Source organism: Macrosteles quadrilineatus, unplaced genomic scaffold (genome assembly GCF_028750875.1).
Source record: "Macrosteles quadrilineatus isolate MER2022 unplaced genomic scaffold, UCM_ALF_1.0 Scaffold_1__1_contigs__length_201487025, whole genome shotgun sequence".
Taxonomy (NCBI): Eukaryota; Metazoa; Arthropoda; class Insecta; order Hemiptera; family Cicadellidae; genus Macrosteles; species Macrosteles quadrilineatus.
In genome coordinates, this window is record NW_026542594.1 from 4,735,540 (window position 1) to 4,757,042 (window position 21,503).

The 21,503-nt window shown below is 35.1% G+C and overlaps 1 protein-coding gene across 1 annotated transcript; it reads left to right on the plus strand.

Moving 5' to 3' along the window:
• Nucleotides 1-1,703: 1,703 nt before the first annotated feature.
• LOC128984915 (lysosomal aspartic protease-like) lies at nucleotides 1,704-16,557 on the plus strand. Its single transcript, XM_054404315.1, has 13 exons — nucleotides 1,704-1,778; nucleotides 6,366-6,495; nucleotides 7,061-7,187; nucleotides 8,077-8,195; nucleotides 8,584-8,780; nucleotides 9,352-9,519; nucleotides 9,736-9,852; nucleotides 9,992-10,108; nucleotides 10,248-10,538; nucleotides 10,759-10,890; nucleotides 11,478-11,619; nucleotides 15,922-16,014; nucleotides 16,394-16,557. Exons 1-13 carry the CDS (start codon nucleotides 1,720-1,722, stop codon nucleotides 16,535-16,537), a joined length of 1,836 nt encoding a protein of 611 aa, XP_054260290.1. The 5' UTR covers nucleotides 1,704-1,719; the 3' UTR covers nucleotides 16,538-16,557.
• Nucleotides 16,558-21,503: the final 4,946 nt, after the last annotated feature.

Genomic DNA, 21,503 nt, shown 5'->3' on the forward strand with positions numbered 1-21,503 from the left:
GATGGGTATGCAACGGGACGTATTTAACCCAACTATGAGTGTAGGATGAGTGGGAAATACAGGGAGATGCCTTGTGTGGATTTGTTGCTATATTTATACAGGAGGCCTCCTTCTACGAAAAGCCAATCGATAATTTAAGCCAATAATAGAAATAGTTCTGAACCGATATATTTATAAACAGGTTTCCACGCAAAAATACTTGTTAGCATACAAGTGGATAAAGGATAGAAGTAGGCCTAGTCTAGTTGTAGGAGCCAATACAGCCAGTGCAAGTCCCGAGGGCAAAGTGACTAATGCATGGATGGTTATGATCACGAAGTGCGATTTATGGCCTAGATACATAACTTATCCATTTGGAATTATGTTTCTGTTGTGTTGGTCATATTAGGCCTACTGTATGTTGTCCTAAGCATAGCATGAAGAGAAGCTGTTTGATATTAATTCACATAAAACCATAAACTTGTTTAAAATTGATTGCAAAACTAAACAACATGAATTGAGTTTAATTATATGACTATACTTAATACTGACATAGTTACTAATGTCAGTGTATACAGTGCTTGTAAATGAATTGGATTTACACTAAAATATCTCCTTAACCACTATCATTTTAAGGGTCTATGCCCTAGGTGTTATTTATTATGCAGGTCATTAAGCATGCTAGTATCTTAACTTCCTCCCAATTACACTAATAATAATTAAAAAAATTCCTACAGAATTAAAAAAAAGTTTTTTTAAGCCGACATGTGATACGATTGCGAGACGGCCGACACGAGAGTGGTAAGGATTTAAAAATATCACATTTATTGCCTATTTAAATTAGTTTAACGAGTACTTAAGTTTGCTGCAATAGGGAGGGTAAAAAAGGTTTTTTTTTTAATGTTAATAGTTTGTGCCAAAAATTTAAAACTAAGAGGACAACCCAGCACCCAGTCAAAAATGGCACCCGTTCTAAGATTTCGTGAATCTTCCGTTTTGAATCTTTAAACAGCTGTCATGTTTTACTCAGTTGTTATTTTGAGCTCAAATTAGCTGCATTGCATTCTTATAAAAAATGCCTTTAAAATACCTGATGTGCATATCAATATATGCTCGTATTTATTATTGTCTTCTGACTTCTAGTGGCATAGCATCCCCTGAAACTCTTTAATTTTACATCCATATCAACCTCTGCTTACATTTAAGACTTTCTGTTGACCCCTAGTGACCTGCACCCCTAAGAAGGTAGCGAATCACTGAATAAAGTGTAAAATGATTATAAAGCCCAGCAACTGTGTACGATGTTTTGAATCTCTATCTTTGTGATTAAAAAAAAATACTGATCCGTCCCGGTACTTTTCCCCATCCTGTACAAAGGAATGACATAATCATTGTAACAATCAAGATCAACTGTACTGTAATATCAACTAACACGTTTAGTAAATAGGAAATGCTAAAGGACAGCTAGGTTCAATTTAGAACTTCCAAGAAAGTTCCAACCGTTTCTCAGGAACATACGGCATTCTCAGTAGCAGGCTAGCACTACACCCACTCTGTCCTAAAAAACCCCTTAAATTATATGGAATTATTGGTACCATAATCAAATCGTATAAAAATGTATTCCACGCGGTGTATTCGACACTAGGTAGGCCTAGTTTTTTTAGCGATAGCAAGAACAAACACTCTTGTAGGTAGGCCTACTCCAAGCTGATAGCACCCAGTATCCAGTGCTGGTAACATATGGATGTTTTGAACGTAGTGATTGCATCTGTGTTGTGGTTTTATTTCTGCACTGCCAGGTAGTAATCAATTATTACAATTAACCAGTTATATACACATATACACTTTCCATGATAGGTATTTAAGGTTGGTAGTACATTTTTATGACTACAACTAGCGTGGTTTAATTAAACATTTTCCAGAAACATTCTTCTTAAAATAAGTTTTGCCAAAGAAATTTCAGGTTCTCTTCATATCATGCCAAAGAAAAACATCAAAGTTTCCATGCAATTTGTTGGACATCCAAAATAAATTATATATTTTAATTATTCTGTAAAAATATTTACTGTTGCGTTGCATTGAAAACTACTGAAACTATCAAGTGCAAAACTAAGTTGTGACTTTGTCACCGTTTTCATGCATCTAAGTTAAAGACAAAGTAATAAGTTTTCAATCGTAATAGTTAAACGAATAAATAATCTATTCAACATGATTATTCAACGTAGGCCTACCTATCATACAGCGTGGTCTGGACCTAGCGTAAAAAATTTTTTCGGGTGGTAGAGCAACACAAGTGTGACTCAAATCCACAATTAAAAAAATATATTCCATACACCCACTTGTAGAAACATTATTTCGATTTTTTTAGAAAAAACCAGTACATTTTACACAAAGTTTTAAAATTCCTCTAGTATTTTCATACATTTTTATAACGTTGATACTACCATCATATTCTCCATTAAATTCTATGTAAGAATAGACAGCTTTTGGTGAGCCCAAAGCTTCAGAATTGCTATTTAAATTGATTAGAACTAAGAAGTTTTGATTTTCACAAAAAAAGTTGAAAATAAGCCTACAGACACTAGTCTTAAGAAAAATACTAAAGATTAGCAAAAAAACTGCTCTAAAATCTTAGCTTTTAAAAGATATGATGAGGCATTTAATTCGCTTCCTTTTAAGTACAGCTATTCCAGTTATAACTGTAGAAAACATGGTTTAAGGAAAACAAAAACACACTATAACAAACCAAATACCCCCGCCGCAGCAAACCTGCCGACTAAGCGAATTTCCATTTGTCTTAATTGATTTTCAATTAAATATATTTTAATAACATTAGGTTTAACGAGTACAGTACCTAGGTTTGCTGCTACAAGGAAACTAATAAAGTGTGTTTTTTTGTAAAATATTGATAGCTTAGTACAAAATAAATAAATTTGATCAAAATACAAAATATATCCATAAACAAGAAAACTACAACATTTGACAATACTCTCCATAAGAATAACATGGGAATTTTAAATTTACGATTTTTTAATTTTCTCCGTTACTATTAACCGAACAAAAATACTTTTACATACTAAATTAATTGTTTTTTTAAGCTCTTTAAAAAGATCTAAAGAGAAATTGGGAAACTTTGTGTTTTGAGGGTCAAAAGTGAGAAAAACCAATTTTTACCCCATAAAACCCCCCATAAAGTCCCGTTCCCATGGTCCGATCATGCTCGTTCGCGAACTCATTCAAGTTTATCCCGCTTTACACCTTTAAACCAAATTTCATCAAAATCGGACAAAAATTACTCAAGTTATCGCGTTCACGGACGTATATATATATATAAGTCTATATATATATACATATATAAAAATTTGAACGAATGGTGTTTTTGGCCTCTGGGGACATCAAAATGAAAAAGTAAATCGGTAATACGGTAATAGTACTCATGGTAAGACCTGGACCCGGGACCGATTTTTTTTTTCGTTTTGAGGTCCCTAGAGGCCAAAAACACCATCCGTTCAAATTCATATATATATATATATATTTATAATATATATATTTATAATTATATAGCTTATTCCCTATATGGGAAATTCGCTAAAATTTGAACGAATGGTGTTTTTGGCCTCTGGGGACATCAAAATGAAAAAGTAAATCGGTCCCGGGTCTAGGTCTTACCGTGCCACCTACGGTAATAGCTACTTCCCTATAGGGAAATTCGCTAAAAGACACACATGACAGTTTTTATTATTATAGAAACAGCATGAGGCTGCAACAAAATTTGTACCTAGACAAGCTCAAAACGAATTCTAAGTATTGGATTGATAACCAAACTAAAATGCAAGTTCATTTTAATTTATTTTCGAAATGTCCTCCATTCTCTCTGATGCAGGCTCTAGCTCTCTTCCGCAAAGAAATCCCTGGGGTTCAGGTGAAAATACTAGAGGAATTTTAAAATTTGGTGTAAATGTGCAGGTTTTTATAAAAAAATCTAAATAATGTTTCTGCAAGTGGGTGTATGGAATATATTTGTTTCAATTGTGGATTTGACTCACACTTGTGTTCCTCTACCACCCAAAAAAATGTTTAACGCTAGGTCCAGACCACCCTGTATAAAAGCATTTTTCAATAGTTTTCAGTTTTGAGAACAGTTGGTCTAACAATGACTCTGACCTCTTGGCATTGTTGTAGAAATGTACCTATTCATTGTAACAATGTACCAATAATATTGTATTTAACAATACAATATTATTTTCAAAAATGTTAACTGTTAATAGTAATGGAGTTTAACAGCAAATACAACTTTTCTACGCAATTAATTGCTTAATGAGGTATTGCATTTTCATAGTTATAAAAATAGATATTTATGTATAGTTCATTCACATTTTAAAATATTAATAATATGTTAAGTTTCTTATTGCTTCATATTTTAGATAAGAACAACATACGTTTGAAAACTGTTAAACACCTCATTTCAATTTATTCTTCTCCAAATCGTTACATATTCTTCAATGGGCTGAATAAATTTAAATCTAATTGAGCACCTAAGAACGTTTATATGCATTTTGACGATTTATTTAACACATTCACTGCTAATGATATTTTATAATACCGTTATATTAGGCTAAAAAACATAAACATAATCATGTATGTGGAGTGCTAATTCATCTTAAATTGGATAAAATGTATCCCATACATATAATGGATATATATTTTACACATCATATATTTATATATCTGCTGACATATGTGCGCCATTAGCAGTGAACAGGCGAAACAGGCTACCATTATGATATTTTGACTTCGGGACACTTATAATAATACCCACACCATAGCAAACCTGGAGACTAAGCGAATTTCCATTTACCTGGCTGGATTTGACTAAAATATTCCCTTAACATTTAATTTTATTCAAATAACATTAATTTTAGTGAGTACTTAGGCTTGCTGCTATAGAGGAAGTATTGCGGTGTGTTTTTTTATTGAAATTTTGGTAGCTTAGTTTAAAATAAACAAAATTGCCAAATTTGAAGAAAATGTATCGATAAACAAGCCAACTACATCAGTTTATTTATTCTCCATAGGAAAAACATTGGAATTTTAAATTTACAATTTTTTGAGTCATCTCAGTAACAGTTAGGCAAAGAACATAATTTTGTATACTGAAGCGTTGTGGTATAACGCTTCAATATACAAAATTATTTCTTTTTTTAAACTCTACAAACTGGTTTAAACAAAAATTATAAAATTTTGTGTGTTTAGGGTCAAAAATGGGAAACATCTATTTCTACCCCAGTTACCCCATAACCCCAGTTCCCATGGTACGATGGACTAATGGATAATAAACAACAATTATACTTAAAAATAACAAAAACAAAGGATTCATTTAGTTGTTATGATAGCTAAATAACTAGTTACAAACTTAACAGTCAAAAAAACCAATACGTTTTCCTTGATTTTTAAGTATTTCTCGTTGCAGACAAATTCAATAGTAAAAAAAATAAAAAAATACTTATCTTACTAATCATACTTCATACTAATATTATAAATATTAAATATTAATATTAAACATTAATATTAAATAATAATATTAAATATTAATATTAAATATTATAACATCGACACTCCTGATTGACGTACAACAGATGCTTGTAAAGATATTTAGACTATGTAAAAGGGGTATTAGCATTGTTTAAATGGAGAAAAGTGGTCATGCAATACGAAAAAGAACACATTTCTCTGTTATTATTCATCCTTCCTTAAATAATAAGGTATCATTGAATACTATATAAAAATTAGGTACTATTTTTTTGTCCCATGCAATTTTATTTTGTTAAGAGATTCTTTTTGATAAGTTAAAGGTTTTCGTGAAATTTGGCATCAAATATTTTAAATGGCCGCCATTTTGAAACGGTTCATGATTTTTTAGTATGATTAAAAAAAAAATTAACATTTTTGCAAAATCTCAACGCTGTATCTCAAACAGTTTAGGAGTTATTAATTTTGTAGTAAAAAAAACACATAAATACAGACAGACGGAAAACTATGTATCACAGACCCATGTTTATATGGTGAAATGTGTTTGTCTTGACCTAAGCAATAACGCTATATACATGTGTCCAGAGATTTACGGGACACTCTGTAGATGTACACAAATTTTAGCGAATCGAGTTTTTGGCCTCCAGAGGCCAAAATGAAAAGGTAAATCGATAAAAAAGTAAATCGTGTCTAGTTCTTACCTTGACACCTACGGTGCTATATGCAAGAATACGCATAATTTTTTTTAAACAATATATAATCAACAAAAGAGGTGTTTGAATACTTCTTGTTCAAACGCAGTTATGTGGCTATGTTGATTCTCCCCCTCTGACTGCTGACTGTGGTTTGTTCGACAGCAATGTGACCACTATCCACCTCCAGAGATATCACAGACATAATGGTTCGCTGGCTGACCTGGGTCACCACCTGAGGACGGTCCGCAGTGCCAAGGGTGGCGTCGACGTCAAGCTCAAAGACTTCCAGGACGTGAGTACAACCAACTAGGCTCACAACACAATGAGACGACAAGCCTATTACAAATAACACGAGAACGTATAGCAAATATTCCCTCCACCACAAATCTGCAGACTAAGCGAATTTCCATTTGCGTGATTGTATTTTCACTTAAATCAATTTAAACAAAATTGTACCTCTGGAGTGTGTTCTCGTTTTGCCGAATTGTACAGTAGCCAAAGACATCATGCCGTCACTTCAAAGCTACAAACCATACTAACCTCAATGTTGTAAGAGCGTTTGTTGAACACTTATAACATTGTAGTTGTTACAATGTTATGTCTGTTACAACTACAATGTTATAAGTGTTCAACAAACGCTCTTACAACATTGAGGTTAGTATGGTTTGTAGCTTTGAAGTGACGGCATATTATGTACAATTCTTGTCCAAAGTGGTTTCAACTGGATAAAACTGATGCTCTCGCTAGTTTTACAAGTAAGTACATACACAGAAACATTTAAATTGTAATTAGCGCGTAATAGATCAAGTTGCGCACTTGTAACACGAATATTTGTCTATTCAATATCCTTATTGCAGATGTACTATTTCGCACCCATCAAGATCGGCAGCCCAGGACAGAGTGTCGTCGTGGAGTTTGACACGGGATCTGCAGACCTGTGGGTGCCCTCCAGTAGCATCTGCAAGAAAAAGGACAGCTACTGCCGTGAGTGGCAAGTGATTATTTGAATAAAGGCTTTGATTGCAACGGAATTAAAACGTAACAATATCTTTAAACATGTTCATTGCTAAATGTTTGGCATGTAGGTGTTTTTAATGTCTTGACTTTTCTCTTTTATTTTATTTACTACCTCAACTTGGCCTTTAGAAACACATTGTTCTATTCCAGACTGCCAATGTGTCAATTCAAGAGTAAAGTTTGTGCATTATCATTTAACAAACGAAACAGTAACATAAGCAAGTGGTATAGTCTTAGTAAACCTAAAACATGCGTAGGTTTACCATTGTTATAGCAGGAAAGGAAATAAACCTTGGCAGTAAAATGTTGACGTCATTCGGCATTCAAGCGCCGAACTCTTGTTGGAGCTAAAACTTCTATTGGAGAGTCCAGGATTTTTTTTGTCCTAGGACGCTAGGCACGAGCCTAGGTTGTTTTTCACATTACTAGACCTATTGCTAGACATTAGGACTACTAGACATTACTAGACATTAGGACATTATACTAGACATTAGGCTAGACCTAGGGGTTGCGGCATATCCATCTAGAACTCGCTCCCCGGAGAGACCAGGATATATGGGGACGGCCCAAATAATACACCGATGCTTATTAGAACGGGCAAATGAAAGATTGAAAGAGGCTGTCTCCTTATAAATATAACTTTTACATATCTTACGGCTAAATATCTTTTGTGGTTCACACTAAATTATTAGAAAATGGCTAAACCGGTTATTAGAATATACTGTATAAACAAAGGACGTGGTGAAAGAATATGCAACATCAATAAATACCCCATTTTAAATTTACATTAAAATTTTTAGGTTAGATTCTTCAGATGTATTATAATGATTTGTATTTTTATTATTTGCAACTGTAGAGAAGCACAACACCTACTCCCACAAGGACAGCAGTAGCTACGAGAAGGATGGGGCCAAGTTCAGCATCACATACGGGGCTGGTTCCGTGTCTGGCCACAAGTCGAAGGATAAAGTATCGGTTAGTGCAAATCATTATCACATTAAACTATAAGCTTATAAAGAATTCATTATTATGCGTCAATTGAGTTTTGGTTTTGAGCACATGAGATTTTCCTTATGATATGCTTAGCATTCTGGGCAATAATCAAAAGTCAATTGTTAAATTGTTCATTTCAGTTTGCTCAAACAATTCAGTTAGTTCATGTCAAAAATTATAATAACTATGTTGTTTTTTTTTACTTTTTGAGTCGGTCTCTGTTGAATTTAGTTAACAATTATTAATAATGTATTGTAAATGGTTTGAATTCTTGATACATTTTTTCAAAAAGACAAATGTTTGTATTTTGGTTTTATTTTGAGTCTTTCGACGTAGCAAACTATTTCAATTATACTTTATCCATGTTTAGGTAGGATCGTTGCATTTAAGTAATCAGATTTTCGGAGAGGCGACATCCATCAATGACGTCACAGCGTCTCACAAGTATGACGGTATGTTTGGCCTTGCCTATCCCTCCGTATCTCTGCTAGGCGTGGACCCGCCCTTTGTCAACATGTACAAGCAGGGAGTCGTCGATAAACATGTGTTTGCGATGCATTTAGGCAAGTAAGTTTATTAGGCCTATTAACATTGTTATATTGAACAATGTATTAACTCGTATTTAATGATGTATTTAACTCGAAGATGAGTACAAATCGCAAAGAAAACTAATTAATGTTCTCTTAAAATTAAATACAAAACATTTTTGAAAAACAAAATTTGATGTACAAACAAAGTTAAGCGTATGTTTCAGGCAGGGTTCTGAGTGGTCACCTAGTGGCAAGGCGGAGTTGGTGCTTAGATGGGTTGGTTTAGCTCACTACAAGGGGGTCTTTACCTTCGCATCGGTCACTAAGAGAGAACACCTGGCATATGTTTCAGGCAGGGTTCTGAGTGGTCGCCTAGTGGCAAGGCGGAGTTGGTGCTTAGAGGGGTCGACTCAGCTCACTACAAGGGGAATTTACCTTCCCATCGGCCACCAAAGAGAGAACACATGGCCTATGTTTCAGCCAGGGTTCTGAGTGGTATTCTAGTAGCAAGGTGGAGTTGGTCCTTGAAGGGGTTGACTCCGCTCACTACAAGGGGCACTTTACCTTTCCATCGGTTACCAAGAGAGAACATTTGACGTGTGTTTCAGGCAGGGTTCTGAGTGGTCTTCTAGTGGCAAGGCGGAGTTGGTCCTTGGAGGGGTCGACTCCGCTCACTATAAGGGGCACTTTACCTTTCCATCGGTTACCAAGAGAGAACATTTGACGTGTGTTTCAGGCAGGGTTCTGAGTGGTCTTCTAGTGGCAAGGCGGAGTTGGTCCTTGAAGGGGTTGACTCCGCTCACTACAAGGGGCACTTTACCTTTCCATCGGTTACCAAGAGAGAACATTTGACGTATGTTTCAGGCAGGGTTCTGAGTGGTCTTCTAGTGGCAAGGTGGAGTTGGTCCTTGGAGGGGTCGACTCAGCTCACTACAAGGGGCACTTTACCTTTCCATCGGTTACCAAGAGAGAACATTTGACGTGTGTTTCAGGCAGGGTTCTGAGTGGTCTTCTAGTGGCAAGGCGGAGTTGGTCCTTGGAGGGGTCGACTCAGCTCACTACAAGGGGCACTTTACCTTCGCATCGGTCACCAAGAGAGAACATTTGACGTGTGTTTCAGCCAGGGTTCTGAGTGGTATTCTAGTGGCAAGGCGGAGTTGGTCCTTGGAGGGGTTGACTCCGCTCACTACAAGGAGCACTTTACCTTTCCATCGGTTACCAAGATAGAACATTTGACGTGTGTTTCAGGCAGGGTTCTGAGTGGTCTTCTAGTGGCAAGGCGGAGTTGGTCCTTGGAGGGGTTGACTCTGCTCACTACAAGGGGCACTTTACCTTTCCATCGGTTACCAAGAGAGAACATTTGACGTATGTTTCAGGCAGGGTTCTGAGTGGTCTTCTAGTGGCAAGGCGGAGTTGGTCCTTGGAGGGGTTGACTCTGCTCACTACAAGGGGCACTTTACCTTTCCATCGGTTACCAAGAGAGAACATTTGACGTGTGTTTCAGGCAGGGTTCTGAGTGGTCTTCTAGTGGCAAGGCGGAGTTGGTCCTTGGAGGGGTTGACTCTGCTCACTACAAGGGGCACTTTACCTTTCCATCGGTTACCAAGAGAGAACATTTGACGTGTGTTTCAGGCAGGGTTCTGAGTGGTCTTCTAGTGGCAAGGCGGAGTTGGTCCTTGAAGGGGTTGACTCCGCTCACTACAAGGGCACTTTACCTTTCCATCGGTTACCAAGAGAGAACATTTGACGTGTGTTTCAGGCAGGGTTCTGAGTGGTCTTCTAGTGGCAAGGCGGAGTTGGTCCTTGGAGGGGTTGACTCCGTTCACTACAAGGGGCACCTTACCTTTCCATCGGTTACCAAGATAGGACACTTGACGTGTGTTTCAGGCAGGGTTCTGAGTGGTCTTCTAGTGGCAAGGCGGAGTTGGTCCTTGGAGGGGTTGACTCCGCTCACTACAAGGGGCACTTTACCTTTCCATCGGTTACCAAGAGAGAACATTTGACGTGTGTTTCAGGCAGGGTTCTGAGTGGTCTTCTAGTGGCAAGGCGGAGTTGGTCCTTGGAGGGGTTGACTCAGCTCACTACAAGGGGGACTTTACCTTCGCATCGGTCACCAAGAGAGAGCACTGGACGATCAGGATTGACTGGTGAATACCCTTTTTCATCATATAGCTTGATAGAAGTATGTAAGCTCATTATATCCAATCGTATACACTTTCTAAAGAAGTAAATAATTAATTCGTCGTTCTTTTTCATTAAATACAGTACAGTAAATCTTTCGGCATTTGAACAGATTTTAAAAATTGTCTTCATGTTCGCTTTTCAGAGGTTGTCTTGTTTTTCAGACGGAGTCTTGAAATGAAGTGAAATGAAAATTATTTTTTTAAACAGGAAAGGTTAGGTTCATATGGTCCTTTATTACACTTGACCTGTGGATAAAAAATTAAACATAAACATGTCTTTCATACGTGTTTAGAGATACATATTTATCAAAAATAATGAAAAATAATCTCCCTAGCCAGTTCAGTCGTGTTATAAGTTAAGTCAATGGTTATATTCTGTAGGATCTTCTGTCATTACTGTACCTCTATCATATGGCTGTAGCTATTGATGTCTACCCTAGCAACTAAACGGTCAATAATTTCTTATTTTAAAATTACAATAATTATGGGTCGAATTTACACTACTTTTGATCCTTAAAACATACCTTTTTACAGATTTCTTTGGTTTTCAGCGTAAAGCTTGGATCAAAACAAGTTCACTCCTCCTACAAGGCAATGGTAGACTCCGGCACTACTTTCTTGTACGGGCCCAACAAAGCCATAGACACCATCAATAAAGCACTCAACGGGACCTATGACGACATCTACTTATATGTAATGTTATTTTTTTGCAAATTAAATACATATTGTGTAATTGCGTTATTTAGTGTAGCTTAGTAAATGCCAGAATGTATTTTTTTACACTTTTGTTCGCTTTATTTTTACAGTATATAATTTTCGTTTTGTTATCTAGATATAAATGTTTGCTGTATTATTTTTAAGTAAAAAAATACAATGTACTTATGTATACAGGATACAATTGATTTGAAATACAATATTATTTCATTTCATTTCATTAGTAAACAGTTATAGCTGGAATAGCTACTAAACACATATTCATTGAATGAGTAAAACTTTGTTATTCTTGGTTTTATTATTCTAAAAATATGTTTTAAAAATACTAATTCACCAGTAGCCCAGGCAAATTAGACATATGCTCCCCAAAAAATCGTCTAAAGCTGGAAAGTGTTTTAATACCTTTTGGGGGTCCCAAATAAGACTCCTGTGAGTTTGCGACGGATTCTGACGTCTGCTTAAGTTTTGGGAGTCGAAAAACTATGAAAATTTTGCACTTTTTTCAGTTTTTCGCTTATAACTCCTAAATAACGAATCCTAAGGAAAATGTTGTTCGAAGGTGTCTTTTAGTGCATTAAATTACGCGTCGATTGATGTTAAATACGTCAAAATCGGCCGAGCCGTTTAGCCGCTGTAGCTTTTCAAAGTTCGGATATTTTCATCAACATGGCCAAAAGGTTGATTAATTGACCAGTTTTCGACTTAAAACTCATAAACGACGCATGCTATACAAAAATGCGCCTGTAGTTAGTTTGGAAAACACAAAATTCGGCGTAGAATTATGATTATGAATGACTAGATAGTGGTTTATTTCATGGTTATCATCCAGAGGTTTATCCAAGAATGTGTGAAGGGAAGGGGACCCCCTATGCAATTTTAAATCTAATATTGTTGAGGGGGTTACAAAAATTCTACAATTCGTTCTAAGCTCCCATTTATACGATTCCATCTCTGGACACTCCCGAATGATGTTAAGCGATTCTAATATATAATAAGATATTACAACGAGAAAGATTTTATTAAATATAGCAAAAATGCTATTTTTTAGCTTAATAAACGAGATGATAATGGGACGGATGTACATAGTTTTACTATGTATTTAGCCTATTAAAAAAAATTGGGATTTTTCGTAGATTTTACCATATAACTTTTCTACTTCTCATCATTGGAATCTTAAGAATAAGGATTCATTCTTTGCTCTTATTGGTCTTGCCACAAATGGTGATATTCGGTAACATCTTTTTCGTCAGATATCGAATTGAGATAATCGTGCCCCTTGCAAGTCTTTCAGACAGTAGTTCATTATATTCCTGCATTTCATATGGAGCGAGAAAATGTAAACCTTTTTAACATGTACACGATGGTCGAGATAGGTAGACGGAGTTGAGAAGTTCTTGTCGAACCGGTAGATTAGCCGTAGTGATGGGAGTTAACCCATTGACGTTAATTTTCCATACCTATCTCTCTGAATTAAGTACAATTTTAAATGAGCTCTAAAGGATTGGTGGATGAGCAGCCCCTTTTGTAAGAATCAAAGTCAAAATTAGTTGAAAGTGTCCTCTAGAAGAGACCAACCCTCACTTGATTTGGATATTTTCTGCTCCCAACCATGTATAGGGCCAACCTGCTTCTGCAACTTCGCCAAGCGTTGTAACCCGTCAGAACACAGTGAGATCCACATTGATTGGAGTAAACAGCATGAGTAGTTTTAGGCTACATGAATAGTTAGATTTTCGACTCTTCTACATCACGCTTTCTTCATCAAACTGCGCTAGTGGGTACGGACCTATTTTTAATCCAAAGTATGATTCAAATTGAGGCTTGGATTTAATGAGGAATATCACGTGTTGACTGAGGGGGCAGATTCTTCTTTAACCTTTGCTGTTGCCATCACAGCTCGCGATTAATGTCACCACTTCCTTTTATTCTGCACAGTTTATGGTCATTATAGGCTTGCCTATTTACGATTTTCTTGCAAGCTGTGCCTTTCCATTATGATTTATACATATCTCGCGTTGATGCTATCATATGGGATAACTGCTGAGCTGATTGACATGAGCGAACAATTTTCAGTAAATGGGTCATGACACTGGAACCATTTGATGAATTTCTTTTTGATCCCACCGTATCCGTGGAGTTTATATTGTCAACTTGCTGATAATATGTTGAAGAGGTGATCCCACAATATACCTTAACTTGATGGGTAGCATTCACTGCGATGGGCCTGCCAGCGAACCATCGGGCTAGATCCACATGATTGATTCCCCTATCTCGGAAAAAGCTCTCCACAGTGTGGATGTTGCTCTCATGAGCACTTACTTGTTCATAGGCCATGCTGCACGATCCATGACGTCACACTAGTGGATAGATTCACTGCCATATCCCCTATGTTTTAGCGAATTTCCCATATAGGGAATAAGCTATTACCGTAGTACTCATGGTAAGACCTGGACGCGGGACCGATTTTTTTTTTCGTTTTAAAGGTCCCTAGAGGCCAAAAACACCATCCGTTCAAATTCATATATATATATATATATATTTATATATATATTTATATATATATATGTGTGTCCGTTAGCACGATAACTCGAGCAAAAATGATCCGATTTTGATGAAATTTGGTACAAACGTGTAAACCTACGTTTATTCGAACGAGTTCGCGATCCAGCATGATCGGACCATGGGAACGGGGGTTTACGGGGGGTTTTATGGGGTAAAAATAGGTTTTTCCCATTTTTGACCTAAAAAACATAAAATTTAGCAATTTCTTTCCAAACCATTTTGTAGAGCTTAAAAAAACAAATAATTTAGTATATTGAAGCGTTATTATGCGCCTAATGGTTACGGAGAAAATTAAAAAAAAATGTAAATTTAAAATTGCCATGTCATTCTTATGGAGAATAAGTAAACTGTTGTAGTTTGCTTGTTTATGAACATATTTTGATCAAATTTGGAAAACGTTTTTATTTCTTACTAACTATTAACATTTTACAAAAAAAACAGTTTTACCCTCCCTGATGCAGCAAACCTAAGTACTTGTTAAACTAATTCTTTTTAAATCGGGAATAGATGTTATATTTTTAAGTAAACATTTCAGTGTAAATCAAATCATTCAAATGGAAATTCGCTTAGTCTGCAGGTTTGCTGCGGCGGGGGTATTTTGTAATTAGGCTGGTTGTTTGCCAGATTTCAATGGTAAGATTTTAAACTTGACAAGCATCTGATCTAGTGTTAACAATCAATAGCGGTTAAATGGTAAAGCCGATCTTAATGAATTGGAAAACATTCTACGCAGACGTTTATGCTCTTCAAACTAACAACAGGAACATTTTTTCTATAGCATGCGTTAGAAGATGTAATCCAAAAACTGAAAGATGAATACAGGGATAAATCGTATATAATAGGTGGTTGGGATGAATCCTAGGATTTTCGGAACCTCAGACAACAATATTAGACTTAAAATTATATAGGGTGTCTTACTCTCATCACACCTTATTAGATAAACCTCTAGATGACCATCATGGAATAAACCACTATCTAATAATTCATAATCCATTTAAGGACAGGATCTATGTTGTTACCAATTTTATTAAAATTTCCCAACTTTAACTTTAATACTTTTTTTCAATGAAATGGCGTCCATACAAAGTAGGTAACAATCAATTGCCGTTATTGATTAATAAAAAAAAACATTATACGCAGAATTTTGTGTTTTCCAAACTAACTACAGGCGCATTTTTGTATAGCATGCGTCGTTTATGAGTTTTAAGCCGAAAACTGGTCAAATAATCAACCTTTTGGCCATGTTGATGAAAATATCCCAACTTTGAAAAGCTACAGTGACTAAACGGCTAAGCCGATTTTGACATATTTAACATCAATCGACGCGGAATTTAATGCACTAAAAGACACCTTCGAACAACATTTTCCTTAGGATTCGTTATTTAAGAGTTATAAGCGAAAAACTGAAAAAAGTGCAAAATTTTCATAGTTTTTCGACTCCCAAAACTTAAGCAGACGTCAGAATCCGTCGCAAACTCATAGGAGTCTTATTTGGGACCCCCAAAAGGTATTAAAACACTTTCCAGCTTTAGACGATTTTTTGGGGAGCACACCCTATATTTGATCTAATTTGCCTGGACTACAGGAGAAATAATCCAATTACTTTTTTGTTGGTGTACAGTAGCAGGTACTATTTGGGATCTGAACGACCTTTGGTGAATCTTTTATTTCAGTCATGTATATACAATGATAATCATTAACCCGTCTGTTATATCTTAGGTCGATTGCTCCAACATTAGCAAGTATCCTGACGTAACTTATGTGATAAGTGGAAAATCTTTTGTACTGCACCCTTCCGACTACATTGTCAAGGTAGGTTCGTGTTCTGTATAAACCTGGTTGCTGTTATATGGCAGTACCTACTCCAAAGAGTGTAAAATTGAAAATTGTAAAATGTGGTGATCCTTACTAAATAATTGTTAGCGTTAATAGCCCATGATAAAAATAACGCAGAGTATATTAATATCATTTACTTTGGAACGAATTCGTTTACACTGCTGTCATACAGAAGAACAACTTTTAATATTTGACAAACGATTTGGTTTGACAGTGGCTAAAAGTTAATACCAATCAGTAAGGAGATATATGTTGAGAGGTACAGTGAATGTGGGGGAAATTATATTCAGGGGTTCACGACCTCATCATAACTGTTCAGAAGTCATAATTATATGCTGTTATTTCACCGTTGCAGGTAAAGGACAAGCACAAGTGCATCAGTGGTTTCATAGGGTTCTACGACCTCTCGTTCTTCGTACTGGGTGACGTCTTCATGAGGAAGTTTTACACCCAGTTTGACATGGGCAACAATCGTGTGGGCTTCGCTACTGCCAAGTGAACTAACGGAATTATTGTCTACGATTCTACTACTAATAACATAATTTTAAAATTGTGTATTTAAAAAAATACCCATTCTATTAATGTTCATGAGTTTACTTCAAAATTATTGTAAAAATACCTTTATAAAACTACCTTTATAAAAACTATGAAAGAAAGTGTTCAGAATAGAGTACACTTAAGGGGATATGACAGTGAAATGATGAATTTAAAAAAAGGTGATTTTTTAAATTTGGCTATTATTTATTATTTATAATGATAATACCCCCGCCACAGCAAACCTGCAGACTTAGCGAATTTCCATCTGCCTGATTAGATTTAAACTAAAATGTCTCCTTAAAAATATCACATTTATTCCCTATTTAAACAGAATTAGTTTAATGAGTACTTAGGTTTGCTGCAACAGGGAGGGTAAAAAAGTTTTTTTAATGTAAAATATTAAAAGGTATAGTGGTTTAGTAAGAAATTAATGTATTTTCCAAATTTGATCAAAATATGTTCATAAACAAGCAAACTACAACAGTTGACTAATTCTCCATAAGAATAACATGGGAATTTTAAAATTACATTTTTTTTTTAATTTTCTCCGTAACAATTAGGCGCATAATAACTCTTCAATATACTAAATTATTTGTTTTTTAAGCTCTACAAAATGGTTTGAAAAGAAATTGTGAAATTATGTGTTTTTAGGGTCAAAAATGAGAAAAACCTATTTTTACCCCATAAACCCCCGTTTCCATAGTCCGATCATGCTGGTTCGCGAACTCATTCAAGTTTATCCCGCCTTACACCTTCAAACCAAATTTTATCAAAATCGAACAAAAATTACTCAAGTTATCGTGCGGATGGACACACACACACACACATATATATATTTATCCTACTAATATTATAAATGAGAAAGTTTGGATGTATGGATGTATGTTTGTGACAAGTGAACGCGAAAAATACTGGTCGGATTGGGCTGAAATTTGGCATGATGATAGCTCACATTCCCGATTAACATATAGGCATATTCTTATTTCAAAAATCCTTTCGGGCTCCGCCCCAGTGGCTCTGGAGTTTCCCATGTTAACCTTATGAGAAATGGAATTATTGAATCTTAACAGCTGTTTCAATTAAACAAGTTGGTTCTGTTCTATGATGTTCAATAGCATTAAAGTTACAAGGATTACCAACAGGGTGCAGCACTATTATTTCTTTTACATTTATGACAACAGCTAATTTGCAACCAAAAGGTGAGTGAGCGTAGCGAACGAACTTCAACCTGGAGGCGAGTTAGCGTAGCGAACGAGCTAACCTGAAGGCAAGTGAGCGCAGCGAACGAGCTCCAACCTAAAGGTGAGTGAGCGTAGTGAACGAGCTCCAACCTAAAGGTGAGTGAGCGTAGCGAACAAACTTCAACCAGGACGTGATTGAGCCATGCGAACGAGATAATCTTGAAAATTAAGTAGTTAAACGGGGCAAAGCCCGCGGGTTACAGCTAGTATATAGATATATAAAAATTTGAACGAATGGTGTTTTTGGCCTCTGGGGACATCAAAATGAAAAAGTAAATCGGTCCCGGGCTTAGGTCTTACCATGAGACCTACGGTAATAGCTACTTCCCTATAGGGGAATTCGCTAAAAATAAGAAAAATCGCTCAAAAATAAAAAAAATATATTTTTTTAGTGCTTGGGCTTTATTAAGAAAAATACCGAAAATAGTAAAAAAAAATCCGGTCATTGAGTTATTTCTGTAATAATAATAATAATTATCATTATTATTACTATTATTAATATAATAATTAAGTAATAATTACATAATAATATAATAAATAATAATAAAATGGTTGCATAAACAAAAAAGAGATCAATAACTCAACAATAAGTATGACCATGGTTACACTGCCAAGTGTAACTTTTAGTGTGCGATTCCCGCTAATCAGTTAACATTTTCAACTACTTAATTTAATATATCTTCAAAACAGTTTATGCTACATAATTCAAATTTTTACCGAGTGTTAAGAATGTTATTATCTAAATAATTAGGTAGAATTGTAAATGTATGTCTATTCTAAAATGAAAAAAAATTTGATTTCCACAGAAAACCAATTTCATTTTTAAATTACAAAATGACCCATAACAAAGTAATAAATCAAGATACAGTTATAATTCTGCCTAATTATTTAGAGGGTATTATTCCCTGCAAACTGATGGTTTAATGATTAAAATCCAACAATTAGAACTGAAGTTATATCAAATTTAGTTAATAACAAAAACAAAAAAAAAATTACTAAGGGTGTACTTGACGAAAAAAATTTCTTTTAACTATGTTTATACCTATTCTTATGCCTATAAAACACATGGTATACGTTTGAAAGACCTAGTGATAATGATAAGGAAGTTAGCATTTTCACTGCCATAGTGCCATATCCCCTTAAGGGAGGATGCATTTATGGTTGGCACGTTAATTTTGTTACTTTTTAAATATAATAACATTTCTTCCCAACAATAGTTGGATGACTAAAACGATACATGTTCAAACACGAATATGAGACAACTGTAGAATCTTATAAATAGTTTACTAGATCAAGTCAAGCAATAAGCCAAAATACTTAAACATCTTTATTAGTAAGAAAATAAGTAGTCGAAGAAAATGAATCCTGAATCCTGAAATGTATTGACATTGTTTCTATTTAACCTAAGTTTCAGACGATACCCACAGTACGACACCGAGTTTTGGACGGATATTTTCGTGATTTCTTTAAACGGTGCTGGAAACCAACCTTTTCAATAAGAGCTTAGAAATTTAATATCATAATCACTCTTTTCACCTGGGAATATTTGAGTGGAAATATATCCAGAAATGGATGATCTTTTATTGAAGGAGATTATATTGAAGTGATTGAAAGTTAAATCAATCTAAACAAAATTAAATCCGTTTGTTAAAGCTTATTGAATTTGAGCATTGGACTGCAGATCAACTGTTTCAGCTAATACCCCGTGTCCAGAAAATATTCATCAAATATTAATTACGTATGTATCACTTAATTTTTCCCCATGATACTGTCACTCACGTGTGGTTAAAGAGAATTTTTCTAAGTGTTATAATCCTATGTTCATAGTTCATTGTTACCCTTTTTGTTTACCTTCATTAATTGTTTTTAAAAAGCCTACAATTAACCTTCTGATATGATAACAGTTTTGCTTTAATAAACAAACTACAGTAAATTAATATACCACCCTAGAGGTTTTATTATACAAAATGTAAATGCAGGTCTCTGAAAAATCACTGTGTTTTTTACCTTCCTTTACTGATGGGAACAGTATGTAACTATTTTAATCACTCCAATAATAATTATATCGATACAAATATGGTTTTAATTTAAAATTGTAGGTAAAAAGAATAATCTCCTAATAATAATAATCCCCTTGATAACTCCGCTCAATCTTGTGGACGCCTCTACAAACACCATGTACTAGTAGTTTTAGTTGTTGAGCACCCTTTACGTTTCGAGTCAGATCCAATATTTGAGTCAGATAAATATTTTAACTTGTTGAGCACAAAGGCACAAGTCAATATTTAGTACCTGGAGGCGAGTAAGCGTAGCGAACGAGCTAACCTGAAAACAAGTGAGCGCAGCGAACGATTTCCAACCTGAAGGTGAGTGAGCGTAGCGAACGAACTTCAACCAGGACGTGATTGAGCCATGCGAATACTTATGAAGTTAAGCGGGGCAAAGCCCGCGGGTACAGCTAGTCTATTATATTATTAAAGTGATACAATCAAATTTTATGTAAACGGTTAAGGCCATTTACCAAATAAAAATATAGGCATATGTCACATCAAAATGAAGCTTAGAGTGTGTAGATTTGCCGAAAAGTATTGATATGGACGAATTTCCTAAAGGCTCTGCCCCACAGGCCGATTTCCAAAGGGCTACGCCTGGCATGCTTTCAAAGTTTACATGATTTAATTTAATTTAGTTAATGAAACAGCTGGTCAGTACAATGAACTGGTGTTTGTTTATTTACTCGAATAAGATGTTTGTGATGCTTTATTTAGATTTAGGAGGGTTATGTTTGGTTTTAAAGAAAGGTTGTATACGTTTTGTAAAGTATTGCTCAAAGTTTCATTTTGTAATTTATATATTAAGCTACATGTAAAGAGGCTTGACTAAAGTTGAAGAATTATGGTAAAACATGTCATTCATGAAGCATCAATATGAAGCAATTGATGCTGTTGCTACACTAAGGTATGTTGTCATATACTTTTGGATCTATTGAGATAAAAAGTAGGAGCAGGAGTTTGAAAGTAAGTATGTTTACACTTTTAAATCAGTTTATTTTTCTAACTAAATCATAGAGTTGCAGTATTTTAAAACACACATCAGAATTACTTTAATAGCTCTATAGGTCACATTTTCTTCCCGTTGCAAAGCACGGGTATAGCAGCTTGTATTAGATCTAACTTGAGACATACGGGCAGCAGACAACTAAAATAACAGAACAAAACAAATATGAATACCCACAAACGGTGTAACAACAATTGTTTAACAACAATCTGGCAAAAAATTACAATAAACATTTTTTATGCAGACAAAAATTTACTATTTTTAATTTTAATAGATCTTTATGAAATTATGGGTGTCGGGAACAAAAACAGAAATGACTCAACGACGAAAATGTCGATCATAAAAACATGATAAAAAAAGAAAACACTTTTCTAAAAAATAAGAAAATTATTAATGTAATGTTTATGATAGTTCAGATTATGTTCATGCGCTTTGACTAGGGAACCTTGTCTCCACCTAAAACGTTGTACTATTAAAATGAGTATTTGCTGCTCCTTTAGCACATTACTAACTACTTCCTGCGAGGATTAGATTTTATTACTAACCAACCAATATTATCAGGAGTGTACTCAGCACTAGACTGAGCAGCAAGTAAGTGACGATACTTATACCGTTGGGAATATCACATGT

Bases quoted from the DNA above. Each gene is read 5' to 3' on its own strand.
- LOC128984915 (XM_054404315.1), top strand. From the start codon at position 1,720: ATGGATGTTTTGAACGTAGTGATTGCATCTGTGTTGTGGTTTTATTTC. The intron at 7,188-8,076 runs GTGAGTGGCAAG...TTGCAACTGTAG, and splicing joins GAAAAAGGACAGCTACTGCC to AGAAGCACAACACCTACTCC. The intron at 16,015-16,393 runs GTAGGTTCGTGT...TCACCGTTGCAG, and splicing joins CTTCCGACTACATTGTCAAG to GTAAAGGACAAGCACAAGTG.